Here is a 24,629-nt window from a genome sequence, read left to right on the forward strand (position 1 = left end):
GTGACCATTTCACCAGCAACCCCTGCTAGGCGAGAATGTGACCATTTCACCAGCAACCCCTGCTAGGGGAGAATGTGACCATTTCACCAGCAACCCCTGCTAGGGTAGAATGTGACCATTTCACCAGCAACCCCTGCTAGGCGAGAATGTGACCATTTCACCAGCAACCCCTGCTAGGGTAGAGTGTGATCATTTCACCGGAAACCTTCCCTAGGGGAGAACGTGATCATTTGACTGTCCACTGTTCCCTTGACTGGCCAGGGCTCACATCGCATCACTCTGACATGGTTATAGTGATGTCAGTAATTATAGACATGGAAGTAATCATTTGAGTCACTCAGATGACAGTGGCACTTATTGATTTCTGTTTAGTATTGAAGTTGTTATAACAATATCAACACAAACCACTGTAAGGAGTTTATGTCATTTTGCTTGCATGGCTTGGTACGATTAATGCCTCAGTGACTTGGCTGGGAACAATGACTGTCTGACACAAGTCATTGCTGTGTTATTGAGGCATTGTTGAACTGAATGTACATAGAAAACACGCGGGAACTAGTGTTGGCTAAACAAAGGGATGCCACATACCTGGAGATATCATTAATTGCCAGCTGAATAGAGATATTCTCTTTCCTTGTGTAATCATGTTTTAATTTTGAAAGTATGTGAACCCAAACTCTTTGAGTGAGTGAGTGAGTGAGTTTGGTTTAACGCCACTTTTAACAGTATTCCAGTTGTATCACGGCATGTCAGCTGAATGTGGGAGAAAGCCTGAAGTGATGCAGGTCTTCGACGTTTACCATTTTGGTGAAACCCAAGAGCACGGGTATGGTGCTGACAAACCTAGAAACATGATCAGGGCGAACCGGGATTCAAACCAACAATCATAGGTTTCTGGCATGGCCAAGGGATGCAACTCTGCTCAGGGAATCGCGGCGCTTTAGATTACTGGGCCACCCCTGCTCGCCCTAAACTCTTTGAACTGTTTGTCTTTACTTGTGTTCAATATCCTGATAAGGCAAAATGAAAATAATAGAAAATGTTGTCTCATGTCCTTTATTGTTTTTTACTTAATGCTAAGTTCTGAATAGGCTTGTCCATAAAGCAAGAAAATAAACTGGTCCACTGGAAGGAGTGGGTTTGATGGAAATGATGACAAGAAGCCCACTGTGGCACATGAAGCCACAGACATCTACATGCAATCAATGATGCAACATTAAATCTCATGTCACACACTCACCACGATCTGTATGTGCCTCATGTCTGGGTAGTCTATTGGTAGAAGTGCTTGCTGATTATGCTGAAGGCCTGGGTTTGATTCCCCAAATGGGTACAATTTGTGAAGCACTCTCAAGTTGTCCCCCACTGCCATATCACTAAAAAAAGGTCTACATAAAGCATGAGCCTTGTCACTCTCTCATCTGTTTAACATATTGTATCAACCATAATATTTGGGATTTAAGCCATGGACCTTCTGATTGGAGGTCCACGTGGCCAGAAAGGATAACTCTGTCAGCAAATTGACATGGTAAGGGTGGGATGACTCCACACCTGCTACAAACTGTCAGAGTACGCACATCCCAGGCTTTATAGTAGGAGACTGAGACTGATTTTGCTCCAACTTTAAATCCCTGTGCTGGGGTTCAAACCACAGATCTTGTGATCCGAGGTCGGATGCGTATACCATGTGATCTAAGCAAGCTGACAATGTAAGGATGATACCATGCCTGATCTGTGGGATGGCTCCACGCCCTGTTTCACGTTGTTCACACACACATGGCCCTGTTTCACCTGTCCGACCAAACTAGTAATTAGTGATTCAGGCAATCACAAGTAGGCTTGGGGATATTGAGACATTTAGGTCATCATCAGTGTGCAGAGGTATTAACTAATTAAGGAGATCTTCTCCAGGCTAATGAGATGGCCAGAAATATCTGGCCAGTGCTTCTCTAAAGTATTGATGAAAACTAAACAGAGTATCTGCGTCCATCCAGGACAGAAAGGGGAGAGTCTGTAAGGGAGGACATTCAAACAATGATGGTTGTAATTATAGGTGTTTATTGATCGGTGTGTTGTATGGGGATGTAGAGCTGCTGGTGATGGTCTTCAGTTTCTTTGATCATGTTGAAGGGTTGTCTCTTGATTACTTCATAAATCTTCCTCTGTTGATGGCATCAAATTGTCCCAGAGACTCTCCTGCCTGGAAGGTTGTTATATATATATACATGTACCTAATGTATGCAAGGATGTACTGGAGGTCAGTTTGTATAAACAGTCATAGACACCTGAGACAAACAGGAAAGTCATATTGCAAATGCCCAATACATTGTACTTCTGGCTGGGGCTTATGTACAGATGACCTCCACTGAAGACAGATAATAAATCATTCATTAGGGTGTAACACTATACATTGTAGGGATACAGTACATAACTTTATAGTATTGTTGTTATGATACAAGTAAATACTTTGAAGCCCTATTCCAACATCAAACAGAAACTGAGACCCAATTAAACAGATTTAGGAAACTTGAGTCAATTGTACATGGCATAAGATAAGAATGTGTTACATTTCACTTTCATACTATATATAGTATGTCGTCCTTATGTATACATGCCTATTTTGTATTATGCCTATTTAAGGTTGAAGCTTTGGCCAGTATTTCACTGTTGGCTTGATGTGGAAGGAAGGCCTAAGCTGATGCTGTCTTAGAGAGTGACTATTTTAGTAAGTTCCATAAACATGGTTATCGAGCTGACAGAACAAGAATCATAATCAGGGTGAACCCGGGAATCGAACCCACTATTAAAGGAGACGAAAGGGGTGCTATATGCCCGTGAATCATGCTGTCCCTAGTTAGAGATACAGGGTGCGAGGAGGGACACACCGTTGAGGACAATTAGACTCTTCATGTTGTTTGTCTAGATAGACGTCTGACATATTCTGTCGTCAGACAATATCCTACACAAAAACAACATTTGTAGTCTCATGATTTAATTGTGTAGGGGATATTGGCAGGAAATGAAGGCTGTACAGTTCCTGGTGATCGTGACAGGCAAAACGAATATGACAGGGTGAGGTGATGACAATAGAAGGGCCAATAGGACAAACTCATCACCCATGCGTTCATTGGCTTAAGGCATGAGAACATCACCAAGGCCGGGAACCCACACTCATGTTCATGTTAGTGTTTTAGCAGTTCTTGTGATAGAAGGACTTCTTCAGGTCATTTCTAAGAGGATAATTGGAATGGAAGACAAATTGATTGGTCAGCATATCTATTGTTTAGGCACAACTTTTATTCCTTGGCGTACGATTGACCTTCATCGCAGTATATGGGGTATTGGTTTTGGCGTATTGGCTTCCTGCAGACATGTGCCACCTCAATGAGTTAAAGCCTCAGGTTGCATTCGCTTATTGGCATTTAGTCATCACTGATGACCCTTGATTGGTTGTTATGTTCTTGATCAGTGTCTTAAAGGGGCACTGATCTAAAGCAATTCCCCGGGAATGGTTGTTGCCTTTGTTATTGTTTTTTCCCTGTGAGTACCCGGATGATATAGCAGAAACCTAGACTAGTTCGCAACCTGTGCTGCGCAATTCGTAAGCTCATTTGTCACTTTTATTGATAGTATAAGGGCGTATGGTCACATTGATCAACAAAATGAAATACAGTTTTGGAAATAATAAGGAAATGTAGGTATCTTTGTGGGTAGCATTGGTAATGGTGACGAAGTTTTGATAAGTCACTTGCTTGGTAATTGTGCGATTTTCGTTTACACTATTTTGACTTGAGACACAAAGTAAATATTTTTCCAGAGCATTGCTTATTTTATCGTGTTTATATTTTTAGTCAAATGTGCAAAATTTTCACTTAGGAAATTTATTAAGCGCCTGAATATTCAGTTATTTTACAAATTGACTGAAAAATATGTCCATCTGTATTATTAGGACAACGAATTCCAAACATTTTTATGTTTAATATCATCATCAAAAGATTGAAAATGTTACGATGAAAAGTACATTTCTATATTGTTTGGCTTCTAATCCTATATAATAATCTATTGTGATGTTTTTAGGCCCTAATGATCGTCTTAATCAATTTTGGTCAATCTGTTAAAGAAATGGACAGATTTTTCAGTCAAAATGACTGAAATATTTACACATTTTATAAATTGCCTAAGAGAATCACATTTTACAAATTGACTGTAATATACAAAGGAAAAGACTTGTGAAAACAACGTTTATCGCGCAACAATGAATTTCCCAACCAAGACGTAGAGGAACAAGAATGAATCTGTCCAATGCTACTGCAAATGAAGGAAAACAAAATGCGAATATCATAATTACAACCTACCAAATTTATGTGTATAACTTTAGGCAGCTTCCTTGATCGAGGAATGCATCAGTGAATATCAACACAAAGGAACAATATCCCAAACGTATGCAGCTGTACAAAGAAACGTATTCGATGTCATGTGTCTCTGTAACAATCAAATATTTTAAAATATATATATCGTTTCGGGATATTATAACCCTTGTTCGTTTCTCAGCTTATCACTTAGATTGTTTCAGGTGTTTCATATAGGTGTCAAAACTCAAAGGTCGGCTGAGCCCACGTGACAACTATTTTCATAATGTCCACCGTTCCTAAAAAAATCCATTGAGTTAGATAACAAGAGCAATTAATCAACGTATTATCGGTTAACCCTTTGAACAAAGTATGTTGTTTTTACATCGGAACTTCACGCAAGAATATGAGTGTATTCCCTTTGTTTTAGTAAACCTAGACATGTAAACACTCACTTTTGACATATCCACCATGCAAGATAACAGTGATTAATCAATCAATGTATTTTCTGTTAATCCTTTGATGACTACGAATGATCTGCTGATTTACAAAAAAAGTAAATCAACTGATCATCCATCTCTTGCTGGGCTGCCACGTGCATATTACATAACACACACTTCACCTCACTTCAAACCTGGATTTAGATTGAATAATTACCCCAGACTCAATAAATGCCAAATGGGAACCTTCGTCAGGTATTCGGATTGGTGATACCACTAATTATTCCTGTAATAAATTCATTAACTGAGCATCAAGTGAATGACAACAAATACATAAGTGTAGGGTTATACCAGAAAACTTGGATGACAACAAGGGAGTGGTAATCGTATTAGAGACGCAATCCGAAATCCGAAAATGCTTTCACTGCATTGATACTATAACAATCAGGGGCATTTCCAAATGACGACAACCGATGAGCTCCGCCGTTCTTTTTGTCTGTTTGTTTAGGCTGAAGAAATTAATTAACATGCGCCCTTTGTTGAAATCTTTATAGATCACGGTTAACCAATCAGTGTTCAAAAATGGGTAAAACAAATATTGCCTCCACGTTTATTTTGCTGTCCTTGCAGACGGTAACCCAGTCTCTTGTCACGCTCAGTTGCGTTGCATATCATCCGGGTACTCACAGGGAAAATACAATAACAAAGGCAACAACCAGTCCCGGGGTATTGCTTTAGATCAGTGCCCCTTTAAGATATTGAAAATATTGCTCATGCCTCACTGAAAACTGCTTTCTTTCATTTGTATGTGTAGACCCTAAAATATATTTTTTAGACATTTAAGCACCATTCTGAAAAGGCATGACTATAGACAATACTTTCTTACAACTGTTAGGAGGTATATGCACATTGTCTTGGTTCTCACATTTATAAAGGTCGAATCAATCCTCATTTTCTGGTGTTGTTGGATCAATTAGTTAGTTCGTTTGGCAATGCATCTGTCTCAACCTAATGACCATTCAAAACATAATCTGCAAGCAGAGACTACCGGTATGTAGTGGCACTTAGTCACCAGTAGTGGGCCATCCTAGATTATTATTCCCTACCACAAAGTGGGGCAGAGGATATATAAGAATGGAGTTTGTCTGTCCGTCCATCTGTCTTCAATCCGTCTGTCCACTTCTCAAAGGAGACTAACTTTCTCCAAAACTGTTTAAGTCAGAGAAATGACATTTTACACACTGATGTAACTGGTCATGATCTCAAATGAGTTCGAAAATTGGTGTCGTAAAGTCATTTTGTACAGAGTTATGGTCCTTGCTCCGTTCTTTTAAACTTAGTGCATACTGCGTGAAATGGGGACAAGTTTTCACAGAAACTACTGAAGTTACTTAAGTGAAAGTTTGCATGTTTATCTATGAGATACTTGTCCAGACTGAGTTTGAAAATTGGTACCGTAAACTATTTCTTTACAGAGTTTCGGCCCTTGATCCATGTTATTTTACAAAGTGCATTGTGTCTGCAATGGGTACAAGTTTTCTCAGAAACTACTAAGTTAGCTTATCTATGAGATACTTATCAAGACTGATTTATGTTTTCCAGAGAAGGTACCTTTTATGTGTGTTAATTTCTCATTTAATATTTGTTTCTGATGACATAAAGTGGCCCAAGTTCCTCTTCTTAAGGCTTTATAGGACTCTCTTTTAAAGTTTCTATTCACTACTTAGTTTTATATGAACAAAAAAAATTCAAATGTGCCCCATGGCAGGGGCCAGTGATAATGCTGTTTTTTTGTTGAATATGTCACATGATATCTTTATTCTATTATGATGAATCCCCTGGACCCATCTGCTCCTGTAGCTTCACTTCACATGTGATGTCAATACTCCTGAAAGTTGCTCCTGTCTGTGACCAGTGGTTGGTTCCACGGTGTTCATTACAATAGAATGGAGATCACATGTACTGATAATTGAGGAGGACCTACTAATGGTGACCAAGTGCTAGTAATTGGTACCGGTACATGTTGTAAAGCACTGGATAACTGATAAGAGCATGCCAGGAGTCCAATGTGTGAACATTCATATGACCATTTTCAGCAACAGAAACCTGTACATCACTGTGACAGCTCCTGTTACTGACATTACCATTGTGAGAACTTCCGCCTCAGATGCTCTTTATCATGCAACAATGGAGCATTGATCTAGTCATTATTCAGAATTTTCTCCATCATTTAAAAGTTCAGTGTCAATTATCAAGTCCTAGTCGTAAATGTTCGATGATCGTTTGTGTGGCTTAATATACGAGGGGTAAAAGTTCCTGTGCATCACTGACAATCATGGGAAATAATACATAAACTAAAACAAAGAATGATTTTGTATCAGAACGCTATATTGATGTCCATGAAACATGAATTCATCATGACAGTGTCCACACATGTCCTCTGTAAACGTCAGTCATCTTGGGCTTAAAGTGGCTTGGGGTTGATTGTCAGTGTTGGGTGTGACCATCCCCCTTTTTATTACCCATATAGGAAGGTAGATGCAGGGTAGTATTTGTCCTGTCACCTTCCTGCCATATGGGATTTGTCATTTTAAAATCTACAACATAAGGCATTCCCAAAAAATATTTTTTGAAATTAATGTTGAAAGTTACAACTTAAATTTCACTTGAGACAGATAATCCGTCATTCCTCATGACTCGTAAATCACTGTCTATGTCTGTCACTATTCCTGTTCTCAACTGTTTGTTCAGCACAGATCACAATTCATTTATTTTGTGCATTATTCAGTACACCGTACCATGTCTATATTGAATAATCAAAGTGCTCCAAAGAAGTCCAAACCAACCTGTTCAGTGAAGCCCTAAATCTTTTTCCATACAGTTAATTGATTAACATGAGTGACTCAATCTCTTATTGTTAATCTTTCTCACATGACCTCCTGTCTGTTGTCACTTGCTGGTAAATCAGTCTTACACCATTCTGGCGTATAATTCACTCCCAGGTCGATAACTTTCAGTTGTTGTTTTTTGTATCTCCAATGTCAGTAATAACTATCACCCAGACGTGGCCACTGTGCTACTGTTGTGCAACCATGACAACCATGCATAAATCAACAGTTTAATTTCACAATATGTATTCTCCCCCGGCTATGATATTCAATAATGTTTTCATGTGTGGTACGGGATGTGTTTGTAATTACTTGAGAGTTTACAAAGCACTCCCTGCCTATCTTGGAAAGAAAGCCAGACATGTCTACCTATACCATCGGCTTATACGTTTATTTGTCCCCAAATGAAAATCAAATACATGTTCAATATCATACCTGAACTTGATTGTAAACAGTTTTGTTATTGACCTGAACATGATCTAAATACTATGGATCTGCCATTACTTGCGTCTCTTTAGATGGCATAGTTAATATTAAACAAGGCATTTTTAGCTTTGATGTTTCGACAAGAATTTATTAATGACCAAACAAGGCAATTACTCGATCATGTGACGTCCACATACACACCTTGTCAGTAACTGATACCCCCTGGTCCCTTATATGGCACATCTCAAGGTGAAATGATTTTTGGGAACCCAAGTTACCCATATACCAAAAAGTATGGATCCATTTAGTGTACAGCCAAGAAGCCAAGATGTATCATAAGCAATAAACTGAAGATCATTTCTAGATCTCCCACTGGTCATTGAACAATGGGTGTGAAGCCCACTTCTGGTGATATTGCTGGAATATTCCTAAATGCGGCGTAAAAAGATACTCACTCACCCACTCATTGAACAATGGCTGACACACTGATACAGCCTACAGCGTGATGATTAAGCCACTGCCATGTTAAGTCAGAGACCATTATCTATGTTGGAAAACAACTGCCATGATCGCTTGCAAGGATCGGATCAATCATTTGGACAATAGTGCTGACATTATTATAACTGGTGACTAAAAGTAGTTACAGATACAAAATATAGTTTCCATGGCAGCTCAGTAAGACACCACTTAGGGACAATTAGATGATTGGCTTCCTTGTCTTTCTTTGAAAGGGCACCTGTTCGATATATATAATGAATGTCATTTAGTGGGAACAATGGTCTTCAAAACCATGTTGACATTAATGATAGATAAGACAACTGGTCTGATTTTGACAAAATTGTATGATATTTCATTGTCAGAATATTTGATAAGGGTTTCAGTGATTAACTGGTTTATTTAGAAGGTATGATAACCAAATTTCTATCATAAAACAAACAAATCAAATGTTTAACGAAATAATTGTTTTCAAAACAAAAAATAATGCAACATAGCTTTCTTTGCATAGGTGGATCCAGACGGGTGGTCCAGGGGATCCAGCCCCCACCCCATTTGAAAACAAATTAGGCAGTAAATTGACTGAGAGTGGATCTTGATATTTTCAACCTCTCCTTTTTAAAAATGCAGGATCCGTCCTTGCTTTGTCAGGGGCAGTGGTAAATGGTGAATGGACCTTACCATAAAATCTGAAGAGTGTTGTCTTTGTCTGTGTGTTGTGGGATCAGTCTACAGACCGTCATACACAGGTCATGAGGCTGTGTGTACAACTGGTAGGTCAGTGTATGTTACAGTGGTATGTGGAGCAGATCTTCAAGTGTTTGTATATACGTCGGGAGGTTCAAAGAAAATACTAGCTTTGAGAACCATCAATCTTGAAGACATGGAAAACAATGTAATATTTCAGGTTGTCTGGAGATGACTATTATTTGTGATGGGTCAACACATAACACTATATTTATGTACACAGTCTTTTTATGCATCACGGAATTAACTAGGATTTTATACCCTGGTGCCCATGACAGGCCAATTAAGAAAACAAAACTATTTGTCTAATATTTATCAATCTATTTTGTAAGTCCCTAGTTTGTAAAATGCAGAGATGTTTTGACATTTCATTCATTTTAATAATATAAAACTAACTGATTTTAACATATAACATTGGCCAGATTTAGTAGATGTTTGGATAAGATGTTACATAAAATTGAAATTTAATTTTCTCTCCAAGAAATATTCAAAATTGCCTGTTTAGCTATATTTTCAAGGATTTCTTTTCAAAGACATTATTTCAAAGTTGATTGAAATAACATCCACGTTTATTTAGTGTATCATATTTCCATTCTATATCGATACATACCCTGAACCCATCTTGACTTGTGCATGCAATTACAAGTACAACCCCATTTTCTTGTAGCATAAAAATCTCCCTCCTGTGTCTTAAAACATCTCTTCCAGCTAAAAAGTAATTCACAATAGTCTGCAAGCGCTCATTTAATTGAGGCCACAGTTTTAAACGTACATCTATGCCAAACTCACATTTAGAAGAGTCATTTTGATGTGGGCGTTGATTTCAAGCTCATGAGCCAGAGAAATTCTGTGATGAGAGAGGTGGAGGTGATGAGGTAACTCTCATTATAATGGGTGGCAAAGAGGCATAAAGTAACTATTTTAATAGAACAGAGATACGATTCACTGTTAAATCGTGGATGTTGAAATAAAGGCTGACCCATTAGTTCAATCTGGAAAATGTTTAGAAAAGGTAGAAGTTCAATTCAGGACAGTGATCCTACCGGTATTTGTTTTTGTGTAAGAAGTGTGTGAACAATTTGTGATAGGCCTATTAGAAAAAAAACCCAGAAAGAAAAAAGTCCTGATTGACAGTGAATATCGTTTCATTATTGATATATGTATCACTGTCAACTATAAACAGTGGTCTAACTGGCAGGCTGACATGCAATACTGAGCTGAGAACAAGCTAATGTTGGAGAAAAAACAGTTTCATTAAACATGCAACTGTGGGGTCTTTTTGTTGGTGAACCTTAAGGTATAAAGAATCCCATAAGTATGAATTAAGCATGAAGTGAAGTCCCCAGCAAGTGGTGTTGACTGTGTGTGTAGCACTGATTCCACTCATCAATAGCCATATCATGCAGTAAGTGGCCAGCTTGGCCTGCCTGGTCAGTTGACCCTTCCAAATCAGCCAGCGGGATTTAGAGGCCTTAGGTGCAAGCCAGGTGATTGTCGACTTTGGCTGAGATCGATGAGATCAGTTTGATATGACTGATTGCTTTTGTGAGTGCAAAGCCTCATGACAGGGTGCTGGCACTTGAGTCGAGGGAGGTTGCTGTGATACCCTCTCTCGCTGTACAGCATCATGGAGACTCATGATTGTCTGGAGGACATCAAGTCTTTACCTATATGTCAAGTAAATAAAGAAATATAGATGATAGTACCATGTTAGTAATATGGCACTAACAGCCTTGTCATTAAATAATGTAGTACCAACAATGTTTCTCTGTTGTAAAATATCGTAGTACCAACATTATTTCACTGTAGATGAAAATTTCGTAGTACCAACATTGTTTCACTGTAGATGTAAAATATCGTAGTACAAGCATTATTTCACTGTAGATGTAAAATAATGGAGTACCAACATTATTTCACTGTAGATGTAAAATATCGTAGTACCAACATTATTTCACTGTAGATGTAAAATATCCTTGTACCAACATTGTTTCACTGTAGATGTAAAATATCGTAGTACCAACATTGTTTCACTGTAGATGTAAAATATTGTAGTACCAACATTGTTTCACTGTAGATGTAAAATATTGTGGTACCAACATTGTTTCACTGTAGATGTAAAATATTGTAGTACCAACATTGTTTCACTGTAGATGTAAAATATTGTGGTACCAACATTATTTCACTGTAGATTTCAAATATCGTAGTACCAACATTGTTTCACTGTAGATGTAAATATCCTAGTACCAACATTGTTTCACTGTAGATGTAAAATATTGTAGTACCAACATTGTTTCACTGTAGATGTAAATATCGTAGTACCAACATTGTTTCACTGTAGATGTAAATATCCTAGTACCAACATTGTTTCACTGTAGATGTAAAATATTGTGGTACCAACATTGTTTCACTGTAGATGTAAAATATTGTAGTACCAACATTGTTTCACTGTAGATGTAAAATATTGTGGTACCAACATTATTTCACTGTAGATTTCAAATATCGTAGTACCAACATTGTTTCACTGTAGATGTAAATATCCTAGTACCAACATTGTTTCACTGTAGATGTAAAATATTGTAGTACCAACATTGTTTCACTGTAGATGTAAATATTGTAGTACCAACATTGTTTCACTGTAGATGTAAAATATCCTTGTACCAACATTGTTTCACTGTAGATGTAAATATCCTAGTACCAACATTGTTTCACTGTAGATGTAAAATATTGTAGTACCAACATTGTTTCACTGTAGATGTAAAATATTGTAGTACCAACATTGTTTCACTGTAGATGTAAATATTGTAGTACCAACATTGTTTCACTGTAGATGTAAAATATCCTTGTACCAACATTGTTTCACTGTAGATGTAAATATTGTAGTGCCAACATTGTTTCACTGTAGATGTAAATATTGTAGTGCCAACATTGTTTCACTGTAGATGTAAATATTGTAGTGCCAACATTGTTTCACTGTAGATGTAAATATTGTAGTGCCAACATTGTTTCACTGTAGATGTAAATATTGTAGTGCCAACATTGTTTCACTGTAGATGTAAATATTGTAGTGCCAACATTGTTTCACTGTAGATGTAAAATATCCTTGTCCAACATTGTTTCACTGCTATACCAGAGGTAGTACCGACAGTGTTTTCCCTGTTATAACAGAGGTAGTACCAACAGTGTTTCACTGTTATAACAGAGTAAGTACAAACAGTGTTTCACTGTTGTAACAGAGGTAGTACCAACAGTGTTTCACTGTTATAACAGAGGTAGTACCAACAATGTTTCACTGTTATAACAGAGGTAGTACCAACAATGTTTCACAGTTATTAATCCCAGCACAAAATGGGACAGGGGGATATAGAAACAGAGTTTGTCTGTCCATCTGTCTGCTTCTCAAAGGGGACACATTTTCTCAAATATGATTTAAGTTAGAGAAATTTCCATCCCTGCACTGTATCATAAATTTGGTGGTTCTCTCTAGCATTGTATTTATATCATGTATATTGAGATTTCAAAGTTACTTCAGAAGCTGAAATGACATCATGAACTTTATTTCAAAAAGTAGTATTACCCACCTGTGTTTCTGTATCGTAAATACAATATGTTAGGAATAAAAATATGCATTATGCCTGGAAAGACTCACATAATACATTCTTTATTCTTAAGATATCCTATTATGATGCAGTTCACACTCAGCTAATAGACTCTATTTATGAACTTGATGTTTCAGAAGCTAAGTTTGTTTTTGTTGCTTTTTCCGTTAGTCTTCTTGATAATATTTCACATATTAATCATTTACATAATGTACATGCCATGTTAACATTGGTAACAGATTCTGTAACATAATACAGTAATAGTAACATTAGTGACAGAATCTGTAACTATGAGAACTTGCTCATTAGATTGTTTCACATTCACAGATGGTTGTGTTGCTTGACCCCTTGGATGATCCTGATGACATTCTCCGCCAAAACCGATCCCGTGAGAAGCAGTTTGTGTTTGACACCACCTTCGATGGATCAGCTACACAGGTAGGAGATCAAGCAAACTTTGAATCATTTCAGAAATTGACATAGGTCTGTCTACTGTTTCCATGGGAATATCAACACAACGTTCTATGTAAATCTTTGATCATGGGATTTGATAGAATGAGTGTTGACTTAGTATACTAACAAAGTGTCTTAAATTGATACATATGTTCTGACAAAACTCTCCAACCATCTAAAATTGATTTCATTGTTTACCGTGGTGTTCTAATCAATCCCATGTTATTGTCAAGCTATCTATGGAAATATTGACAAGCTGTGGGTACCTGTCTCTCGGCCCAGCCCTATCTCTGTTGTATGTTATTAACATGTCTACCTGGATGTTGACTGGATATGATAAATAATGAATTGCACCAACAAGAAGTCATCTGGTGTTGGCTGGATACATTGTGTCCCGGTGTGTATCAATAGAAACAGTGTTCTACGCAACTCATCATGAACATGGTTATTGACAAGAATCCTACACTTAGTAGGACGTTTTATAACTTTGACATTAAGAAATAACAGTGTGGGTAATGCAGGCAGGGTGGAATGGTTTGTATGTTGTTAAATCTGTATTCTACAGGTCATGGGATTGTAACAATGTCAGTAAAATACACACATTAGTGTTGAGTATTTAAGTTTCTTAAAGCATTAAGAGAGAAAGTCATTACTTCTTGCGGTTAGCTAAAGCTACTGAATGTTTGCTTGTCATTACGACCAGCGGATTATTAAACAATATAATCGATCAATACAGGGCACCATGGTGTGCTTGTCAATGTACAATGTACAGCGTAGCTTGCATTTGTCAGCCAACACAGTGGCACGGGTAGCTTGGGCTCAAATACCATTATGTGATCTAATGTGAGTTTGCTTGGGCAAGGCTTGAACACCTTGGGTTTGTCTTGAAGTTCGTCACACTGTCCACCATGGTCCGTCTGGGCCAGGCTCAAATACCATCACACCGTCGACCATGGTCCGTCAGGGCCAGGCTCAAATACCATCACACCGTCGACCATGGTCCGTCAGGGCCAGGCTCAAATACCATCAAACTGTCGACCATGGTCCGTCTGGGCAAGGCTCAAATACCATCCCACTGTCGACCATGGTCCGTCAGGGCCAGGCTCAAATACCATCACACCGTCGACCATGGTCCGTCAGGGCCAGGCTCAAATGCCATCACACCGTCGACCATGGTCCATCAGGGCCAGGCTCAAATACCATCAAACTGTCGACCATGGTCCGTCTGGGCAAGGCTCAAATACCATCCCACTGTCTGTCAGGGCCAGGCTCAAATACCATCAAACTGTCGACCATGGTCTGTCAGGGCCAGGTTCAAATACCATCACACTGTCGACCATGGTCTGTCTGAGCAAGGCTCAAATACCATCACACTGTCTACCATGGTCCGTCTGAGCAAGGCTCAAATACCATCAAACTGTCAACCATGGTCTGTCAGGGCCAGGCTCAAATACCATCCCACTGTCTACCATGGTCTGTCTGGGCCAGGCTCAAATACCATCACATTGTCGACCATGGTCTGTCAGGGCCAGGCTCAAATACCATCACATTGTCGACCATGGTCTGTCAGGGCCAGGCTCAAATACCATCACATTATCCACCATGGTCTGTCAGGGCCAGGCTCAAATACCATAAAACTGCCGACCATGGTCTGTCAGGGCCAGGCTCAAATACCATCACACTGTCGACCATGGTCTGTCAGGGCCAGGCTCAAATACCATCAAACTGCCGACCATGGTCTGTCTGGGCCAGGCTCAAATACCATCAAACTGTCTACCATGGTCTGTCAGGGCCAGGCTCAAATACCATCAAACGGTCTACCATGGTCTGTCAGGGCCAGGCTCAAATACCATCACATTGTCCACCATGGTCCGTCAGGGCCAGGCTCAAATACCGTCACATTATCCACCATGGTCCGTCAGGGCCAGGCTCAAATACCATCACATTGTCCACCATGGTCCGTCAGGGCCAGGCTCAAATACCGTCACATTATCCACCATGGTCCGTCAGGGCCAGGCTCAAATACCATCACATTGTCGACCATGGTCCATCAGGGCCAGGCTCAAATACCATCACACTGTCTACCATGGTCTGTCTAGGCCATGGTTTGTTATGGCCAAATTTGAATACATTCAGGCTGAATACCACAATTTTGTCTTGGTCACTCACTCACTCACTCACTCACTCACTCACTCACTCACTCACTCACTCACTCGTAAATACCAGAATTCTATCTTCTATCTCCTATCTTCCAGCTGCTGTTAATATGTTGTATTTGCATATAAAGTATGGCTAGTTCCACTGGCAGTTGTTGCAGAGGGGAGTGTGTTGGTGGGGATGTATCTGGTGACATTCACTGAGACACCAGATACTGTAGTACTGTTCATCCTATCAAATATGGATGATTCTCCCTATCACATTACTTACCCTGCTTCATATCGCCGATGTATTAACCTCCTCCATGCATCACACTACAGCTATACAGTTTGGGCAAGCAACCTGGCTTCAATATCATTCAAATTTGGTCACAGTTAATTATATGTTGTACTTTCCTACACAGCATTCTCCAAAAGGGGATTGTTGGTGAAGTCTATGAATCTTAGTTTTTCATTGTTTTTAAGTGATGCTGTTCAGTGTTTGAAAGGTCAGTTACCATGGCAACAATGATGAATGGAGTATGCTTTACAATATGGTAGCTGAATAGTGAATGACATTGTGTCACTAGACTACAAAGGTCATAATAGTTTCCCGCACTGTTAGGGTAGTTGTGTTTTGACAAAAGTGTTCATTAAAACACTGCAATAAAAGATTGTAGAAATATTTTAGTGTTTGTATCTTTTAAAAAAGAACTGTCTTTTCAAATGGAAATGTTTGAAGGATCATAATAGGGTAGGACAAAACTGTTCAATAGTTTATAATCTGTCTACGCTACACTTAACGATGGAAGTGAAATTGAGTGAAGTGGGAACAATACCTACAATGGTAATGCTGGGGAAGTGTTTAACAGTGTTACTCCCCACACCTGATACAACACCTGATATGAGGATGGCTTAACCAACCATACCCTGCCCTGTTCCATTGTGTTGAGGCATGTTGGATTTGTCACAGGAAGATTTGAACATCATAGTGTGCACAGATGAGTCCCAAGTGTGTGAGCATCTAACCAGTGATGGCCAGACATGATAATGTGCTGCTCTCACCAACTTTGGTGCTTTGATGTCTTCAAATAGAGCACTAAAACTAACAAGGTCCAGGCTACCGAGGCCTAGGCTTACAAGGGCCAAAGTAAACATGTCCAAATTAACAGGGCCCGAGTAAACATGTCTGGATTAGCAAGGGCCAGAGTAAACATGTCCAGATAAGCAAGGGCCAGAGTAAACATGTCCCGATTAGCAAGGGCCAGAGTAAACGTCGATATTAGCAAGGGCCAGAGTAAACATGTCCAGATTAGCAAGGGCTTGAGTAAACATTCCAGATTAACGAGGGCCAGAGTAAACATGTCCCGATTAACAAGGGCCTGAGTAAACATGTCCAGATAAGCAAGGGCCAGAGTAAACATGTCCGGATTAACAAGGGGTAAAGTAAACATGTCCCGATTAACAAGGGCCTGAGTAAACATGTCTGGATTAGCAAGGGCCAGAGTAAACATGTCCAGATAAGCAAGGGCCAGAGTAAACATGTCCCGATTAACAAGGGCCTGAGTAAACATGTCTGGATTAGCAAGGGCCAGAGTAAACATGTCCAGATAAGCAAGGGCCAGAGTAAACATGTCCCGATTAACAAGGGCCTGAGTAAACATGTCTGGATTAGCAAGGGCCAGAGTAAACATGTCCAGATAAGCAAGGGCCAGAGTAAACATGTCCCGATTAGCAAGGGCCAGAGTAAACATGTCCCGATTAGCAAGGGCTTGAGTAAACATGTCCAGACTAACAAAGTCCTTATTTACAAGGTCCAGACTGATACAGTTCATACTTGGTTCAGTCCGGCAAGGTTCAGACTGATGAGCATCAACTGCAGGCTCTGTAATTACTTCTTGAAGCACATAAGACTTCCTTTATGTCACCAGAGACTTGGTTGTGAAATCATTAATAGTCAATAGGCAATAATTTCATATTTTTTTACATTTATGCTCTTTCAGTCTTTTTATGAGTGAATTTGCCTGCAACAGCACCATTCAGTGATGGGCACAGCCTTGGAGGCAGAGTGTAGCATCCTTCTAGCCTGACAGGCCACAATAAGCAGAGCTCCATTGCGTTGTACAATGAGAATAATAGATGTGACACTTTGCGTTAGCGGGAGTTGTAGTGTAATTAAACAAGTGGCAAAGTAGATCAGTGTGTATGGTAATCCTGTTCAGGACGTACTGCTCAAATCAACGTCTTGTACTTTATGGTAATGTGTCATGAATAGCGTATGTTGGATCACAAGTGGAATTGATTTGGATTTCAATATATTAATGAACATGTCAAGTGTGTGGAATGGTGTCAACATGTCGCTGATCACCAGACTGAGTTGGGGTCTTAATGGTACATACCCTGGCAGAATCACACCACAAGCAGAAGACATTAACTTAACCTGACATGCTGAAAGTAGGGGAGTAACATTCAGTATTCCCACATGCTGTATTATATATAGTAGGGTAGTAACATTCAGTATTCCCACATGCTGTAAGTAGGGTAGTAACATTCAGTATTCCCACATGCTGTAAGTAGGGTAGTGACATTCAGTATTCCCACATGCTGTAAGTAGGGTAGTGACATTCAGTATTCCGACATGCTGTAAGTAGGGTAGTAACATTCAGTATTCCCACATGCTGTAAGTAGGGTAGTGACATTCAGTATTCCCACATGCTGTAAGTAGGGTAGTTACATTCAGTATTCCAACATGCTGTAAGTAGGGTAGTGACATTCAGTATTCCCACATGCTGTAAGTAGGGGAGTAACATTCAGTATTCCCACATTCTGTAAGTAGGGTAGTAACATTCAGTATTCCCACATGCTGTAAGTAGGGTAGTAACATTCAGTAATCCGACATGCTGTAAGTAGGGTAGTGACATTCAGTATTCCCACATGCTGTAAGTAGGGTAGTGAGATTCAGTATTCCCACATTCTGTAAGTAGGGTAGTGACATTCAATTTTCCCACATGCTGTAAGTAGGATAGTAACATTCAGTATTCCCACATTCTGTAAGTAGGGTAGTGACATTCAGTATTCCCACATGCTGTAAGTAGGGTAGTAACATTCAGTATTCCCACATGTTGTAAGTAGGGTAGTGACATTCAGTATTCCCACATGCTGTAATTCGGGTAGTAACATTCAGTATTCCCACATGCTGTAAGTAGGGTAGTAACATTCAGTATTCCCACATGCTGTAAGTAGGGTAGTGACATTCAGTATTCCCACATGCTGTAAGTAGGGTAGTAACATTCAGTATTCCCACATGCTGTAAGTAGGGTAGTAACATTCAGTATTCCGACATGCTGTAAGTAGGGTAGTGACATTCAATTTTCCCACATGCTGTAAGTAGGATAGTAACATTCAGTATTCCCACATTCTGTAAGTAGGGTAGTGACATTCAGTATTCCCACATGCTGTAAGTAGGGTAGTAACATTCAGTATTCCCACATGTTGTAAGTAGGGTAGTGACATTCAGTATTCCCACATGTTGTAAGAAGGGTAGTAACATTCAGTATTCCCACATTCTGTAAGTAGGGTAGTAACATTCAGTATTCCGACATGCTGTAAGTAGGGTAGTGACATTCAGTATTCCCACATGCTGTAAGTAGGGTAGTAACATTCAGTATTCCCACATTCTGTAAGTAGGGTAGTGACATTCAGTATTCCAACATGCTGTAAGTAGGGTAGTGACATTCAGTATTCCCACATGCTGTAAGTAGGGGAGTAACATTCAGTATTCCCACATTCTGTAAGTAGGGTAGTAACATTCAGTATTCCCACATGCTGTAAGTAGGGTAGTGAGATTCAGTATTCCGACATGCTGTAAGTAGGGTAGTGACATTCAGTATTCCCACATGCTGTAAGTAGGGTAGTGAGATTCAGTATTCCCACATTCTGTAAGTAGGGTAGTGACATTCAATTTTCCCACATGCTGTAAGTAGGATAGTAACATTCAGTATTCCCACATTCTGTAAGTAGGGTAGTGACATTCAGTATTCCCACATGCTGTAAGTAGGGTAGTAACATTCAGTATTCCCACATGTTGTAAGTAGGGTAGTGACATTCAGTATTCCCACATGCTGTAAGTAGGGTAGTAACATTCAGTATTCCAACATGCTGTAAGTAGGGTAGTAACATTCAGTATTCCGACATGCTGTAAGTAGGGTAGTGACATTCAGTATTCCCACATGCTGTAAGTAGGGTAGTAACATTCAGTATTCCCACATGCTGTAAGTAGGGTAGTAACATTCAGTATTCCGACATGCTGTAAGTAGGGTAGTGACATTCAGTATTCCCACATGTTGTAAGTAGGGTAGTAACATTCAGTATTCCCACATTCTGTAAGTAGGGTAGTAACATTCAGTATTCCAACATGCTGTAAGTAGGGTAGTGACATTCAGTATTCCCACATGCTGTAAGTAGGGTAGTGAGATTCAGTATTCCCACATTCTGTAAGTAGGGTAGTGACATTCAATTTTCCCACATGCTGTAAGTAGGATAGTAACATTCAGTATTCCCACATTCTGTAAGTAGGGTAGTGACATTCAGTATTCCCACATGCTGTAAGTAGGGTAGTAACATTCAGTATTCCCACATGTTGTAAGTAGGGTAGTGACATTCAGTATTCCCACATGTTGTAAGAAGGGTAGTAACATTCAGTATTCCCACATTCTGTAAGTAGGGTAGTAACATTCAGTATTCCGACATGCTGTAAGTAGGGTAGTGACATTCAGTATTCCCACATGCTGTAAGTAGGGTAGTAACATTCAGTATTCCCACATTCTGTAAGTAGGGTAGTAACATTCAGTATTCCCACATGTTGTAAGTAGGATAGTAACATTCAGTATTCCCACATTCTGTAAGTAGGATAGTAACATTCAGTATTCCGACATGCTGTAAGTAGGGTAGTGACATTCAGTATTCCCACATGCTGTAATTCGGGTAGTAACATTCAGTATTCCCACATGCTGTAAGTAGGGTAGTAACATTCAGTATTCCGACATGCTGTAAGTAGGGTAGTGACATTCAGTACTCCCACATGCTGTAAGTAGGGTAGTGACATTCAGTATTCCCACATTCTGTAAGTAGGGTAGTGACATTCAGTATTCCCACATGCTGTAAGTAGGGTAGTAACATTCAGTATTCCCACATTCTGTAAGTAGGGTAGTAACATTCAGTATTCCCACATGCTGTAAGTAGGGTAGTAACATTCAGTATTCCCACATGCTGTAAGTAGGGTAGTAACATTCAGTATTCCGACATGCTGTAAGTAGGGTAGTAACATTCAGTATTCCCACATTCTGTAAGTAGGGTAGTAACATTCAGTATTCCGACATGCTGTAAGTAGGGTAGTGACATTCAGTATTCCCACATGCTGTAAGTAGGGTAGTGAGATTCAGTATTCCCACATTCTGTAAGTAGGGTAGTGACATTCAATTTTCCCACATGCTGTAAGTAGGATAGTAACATTCAGTATTCCCACATTCTGTAAGTAGGGTAGTGACATTCAGTATTCCCACATGCTGTAAGTAGGGTAGTAACATTCAGTATTCCCACATGTTGTAAGTAGGGTAGTGACATTCAGTATTCCCACATGCTGTAAGAAGGGTAGTAACATTCAGTATTCCCACATTCTGTAAGTAGGGTAGTAACATTCAGTATTCCAACATGCTGTAAGTAGGGTAGTGTCATTCAGTATTCCCACATGCTGTAAGTAGGGTAGTAACATTCAGTATTCCCACATTCTGTAAGTAGGGTAGTAACATTCAGTATTCCCCCATGTTGTAAGTAGGGTAGTAACATTCAGTATTCCCACATTCTGTAAGTAGGATAGTAACATTCAGTATTCCGACATGCTGTAAGTAGGGTAGTGACATTCAGTATTCCCACATGCTGTAAGTAGGGTAGTGACATTCAGTATTCCGACATGCTGTAAGTAGGGTAGTAACATTTAGTATTCCCACATGATGTAAGTAGGGGAGTGACATTCAGTATTCCCACATGTTGTAAGTAGGGGAGTAACATTCAGTATTCCGACATGCTGTAAGTAGGGTAGTGACATTCTGTATTCCCACATGATGTAAGTAGGGTAGTAACATTCAGTATTCCCACATGCTGTAAGTAGGGTAGTAACATTCAGTATTCCGACATGCTGTAAGTAGGGTAGTGACATTCAGTATTCCCACATGCTGTAAGTAGGGTAGTGACATTCAGTATTCCGACATGCTGTAAGTAGGGTAGTGACATTCAGTATTCCCACATGCTGTAAGTAGGGTAGTGACATTCAGTATTCCGACATGCTGTAAGTAGGGTAGTAACATTCAGTATTCCGACATGCTGTAAGTAGGGGAGTAACTATTCCCACATGTTGTAAGTAGGGTAGTAACTATTCCCACATGTTGTAAGTAGGGTAGTAACTATTCCCACATGTTGTAAGTAGGGGAGTAACTATTCCCACATGTTGTAAGTAGGGTAGTAACTATTCCCACATGTTGTAAGTAGGGGAGTAACTATTCCCACATGTTGTAAGTAGGGTAGTAACTATTCCCACATGTTGTAAGTAGGGTAGTAACCATTCCCACATGTTGTAAGTAGGGGAGTAACTATTCCCACATGTTGTAAGTAGGGGAGTAACTATTCCCACATGTTGTAAGTAGAGTAGTAACTATTCCCACATGTTGTAAGTAGAGTAGTAACTATTCCCACATGTTGTAAGTAGGGGAGTAACTATTCCCACATGTTGTAAGTAGAGTAGTAACTATTCCCACATGTTGTAAGTAGAGTAGTAACATTATTGATCCATGGTTGTAGCATTCATGGTATGAAGGCTGTAACAAATTTATTACCTGTTCTGTTCTACGGAGGTACAGAAGTCTAAGTGCGTCAGGCCAAATACTGTTACTATAGGAATAAGAGAGAATGTTATGTTTAGGTGAACTAGGATTATATATATGCTATTTATCACCTGCAGTATGATACTTTATTTTATACACAATGTATCTGATATAATGGGTTTGTCTGGTCCAGACTAGAATATTTACAGACAACGGTCATATGGCTAGACTTGCTGAATGTGTTGTTAAACAACAAACAAGCAAATAATACAGCATGTTATTTTTTCAGAAAATGGTGTATGAGGCCACAACAAAGATTCTCATCCCAAACGTGGTCACAGGCTACAACGCTACAGTGTTTGCATACGGGGCAACAGGTAGGTAGCTGCTACTTTGGCAATGGCTGAAGTTGGAGGTAAATATACTGTCAAAGTACTTTCAATCAGGGATCCAGAAATATTTTTTTGCAAATTGAACATTTAAATTTTGGTCACGCCCACCTCATATCTGAGGTGCTGGATGTATGAACAAAAAGAATAAACTCAAGTCTCATTTTCATAACATATATAGTGCTCCCTCGCTATTGTGCCCTTCATTACCTCGGTATAGCACGCGGTAACAATTGGCTCCCAAATTTTACTTACATTTTTAAAAAACTCAATGTTTATACTGATACAATGTTTTTCCCCATCTCAAAAAAACATTGCCGCAAGCACGTAACACCGGAAATACCAGTCAGCAAATCCAAACTGAAATATGAAATCCCATTATCATGCTTATTTTACTATCTGGTCATAAAATTTTGTTCATTGTATATCTGGACTTATGTTTCGAATATATTTTATCAGTTTATTTTAAAATTTCATTCAATAATGTTTACATTAATTTTGGTGAAATCATATGAGAGGTGATCGGTAGATCGCACAACTCACAGTTATTTACAGCAACCACAGTCAGATTACTGCTATTGATGCCTTGAAACGAACTTTAATTGAAAGAGAATGGATACATATATCATAAATGCCATACTTTGACTCATTATAAGTCATATTTGCGGCAGTTTGACTATTAAATGTTAACATAACAACATACGATATTGGAATATATTATTCCTGATAAAATAATAATTTCAAATACAATTTCTTCCGACCTTTGCATCAAAATTCTTTGAAGTTGTATCATTGGGTACTTTTTAACTGAATCACTGGTAGATTGTTGCGAGAACATGTGCACAGCTGATTGATATTTCCGGCTTCGTTTACGAGAAAATACACACCGTAATCTTCATGTCTGCATATAAAACAATGCCTTGGAGAGCAGGAAATACAATTTAAATGGTAAAACATCATGTTTAGCAAAGTTTTATAACATATTTACCTGTTTGTTCACCTGAATTTGCTGAACGGATAATTCTACGACATGTTTTATGGCGTACAACACTTGATAGATAAATAGATCTAACATACCGGTATACTATTTCAACCTCTCGGGATGTAGGTCAGTGTGCCTGTGGTGATTGATGTTGACTGAATTGTAAAATGTCCGGTTTGCACTATAGCTATCTCAAATCAGACATTTTGCAGTCACAATCGGACAAGTCCGGCACACAGACCGATTTCCGGATCCCTGCTTTCAATGTAGAGCAAGGTTACCTGTAGATTTAACCACATTAAATAGAATATGGAACATGCAGCGTGACGATTTCAAATCTTAAATTGTTGCATATAATTGTACGTATAATTATTTAAATATGCCTATACTGACAATGCCTGTTAAAGAAGTACTATTCCGAAAATATTAGCTTCCGCGGTGATGGGGCCATCAAATCGGCTGTTTCAATCAGAGGGGGTTTATTGTGATTTGATACCATTGATTGACCAATCAAAATCGTGTATTAACCAAATTCATGGTAGAATAACAGTTCAGTTACAATTATTGGAGTAAATGTTTATTAAACCTTTGTCTTTAGTGTGATCAGTAGCAACCACTGGGCTTCCCCACTCCCTACACTGACTGAGAAATACAGACTGTTGATGTTGCTATGTAGGATATGGTAGTGATGTTGCATGTGTTGCAGGTGCTGGGAAGACGCACACTATGTTGGGAACAGACAAGGAGCCGGGCATCATGGTCCTCACCCTGAATGACCTCTTCCAGGAGATGGAGAAGACGAGCAACAATATGGCCTACAAAGTATCCATGTCCTATCTTGAGGTATTGTTGAT

General features: G+C 39.2%; 1 protein-coding gene across 3 annotated transcripts in view; it reads left to right on the forward strand.

Annotated features, from left to right (window-relative positions):
• Positions 1 to 24,629, forward strand: part of LOC124139514 (kinesin-like protein KIF19) — a 60,047-nt gene that overhangs the window by 18,224 nt on the left and 17,194 nt on the right. For all 3 annotated transcript variants that reach the window (XM_048402683.1, XM_048402684.1, XM_048402685.1), the window contains exons 3-5: positions 13,269 to 13,379; positions 22,694 to 22,781; positions 24,482 to 24,618. In XM_048402683.1, the coding sequence (XP_048258640.1) occupies positions 13,269 to 13,379; positions 22,694 to 22,781; positions 24,482 to 24,618 (336 nt within the window). The remainder of the gene's footprint in view (positions 1 to 13,268; positions 13,380 to 22,693; positions 22,782 to 24,481; positions 24,619 to 24,629) is intronic.

This window comes from Haliotis rufescens, unplaced genomic scaffold (assembly GCF_023055435.1).
Source record: "Haliotis rufescens isolate VD_foot unplaced genomic scaffold, xgHalRufe1.0.p SCAF_28, whole genome shotgun sequence".
Classification (NCBI taxonomy): Eukaryota; Metazoa; Mollusca; class Gastropoda; order Lepetellida; family Haliotidae; genus Haliotis; species Haliotis rufescens.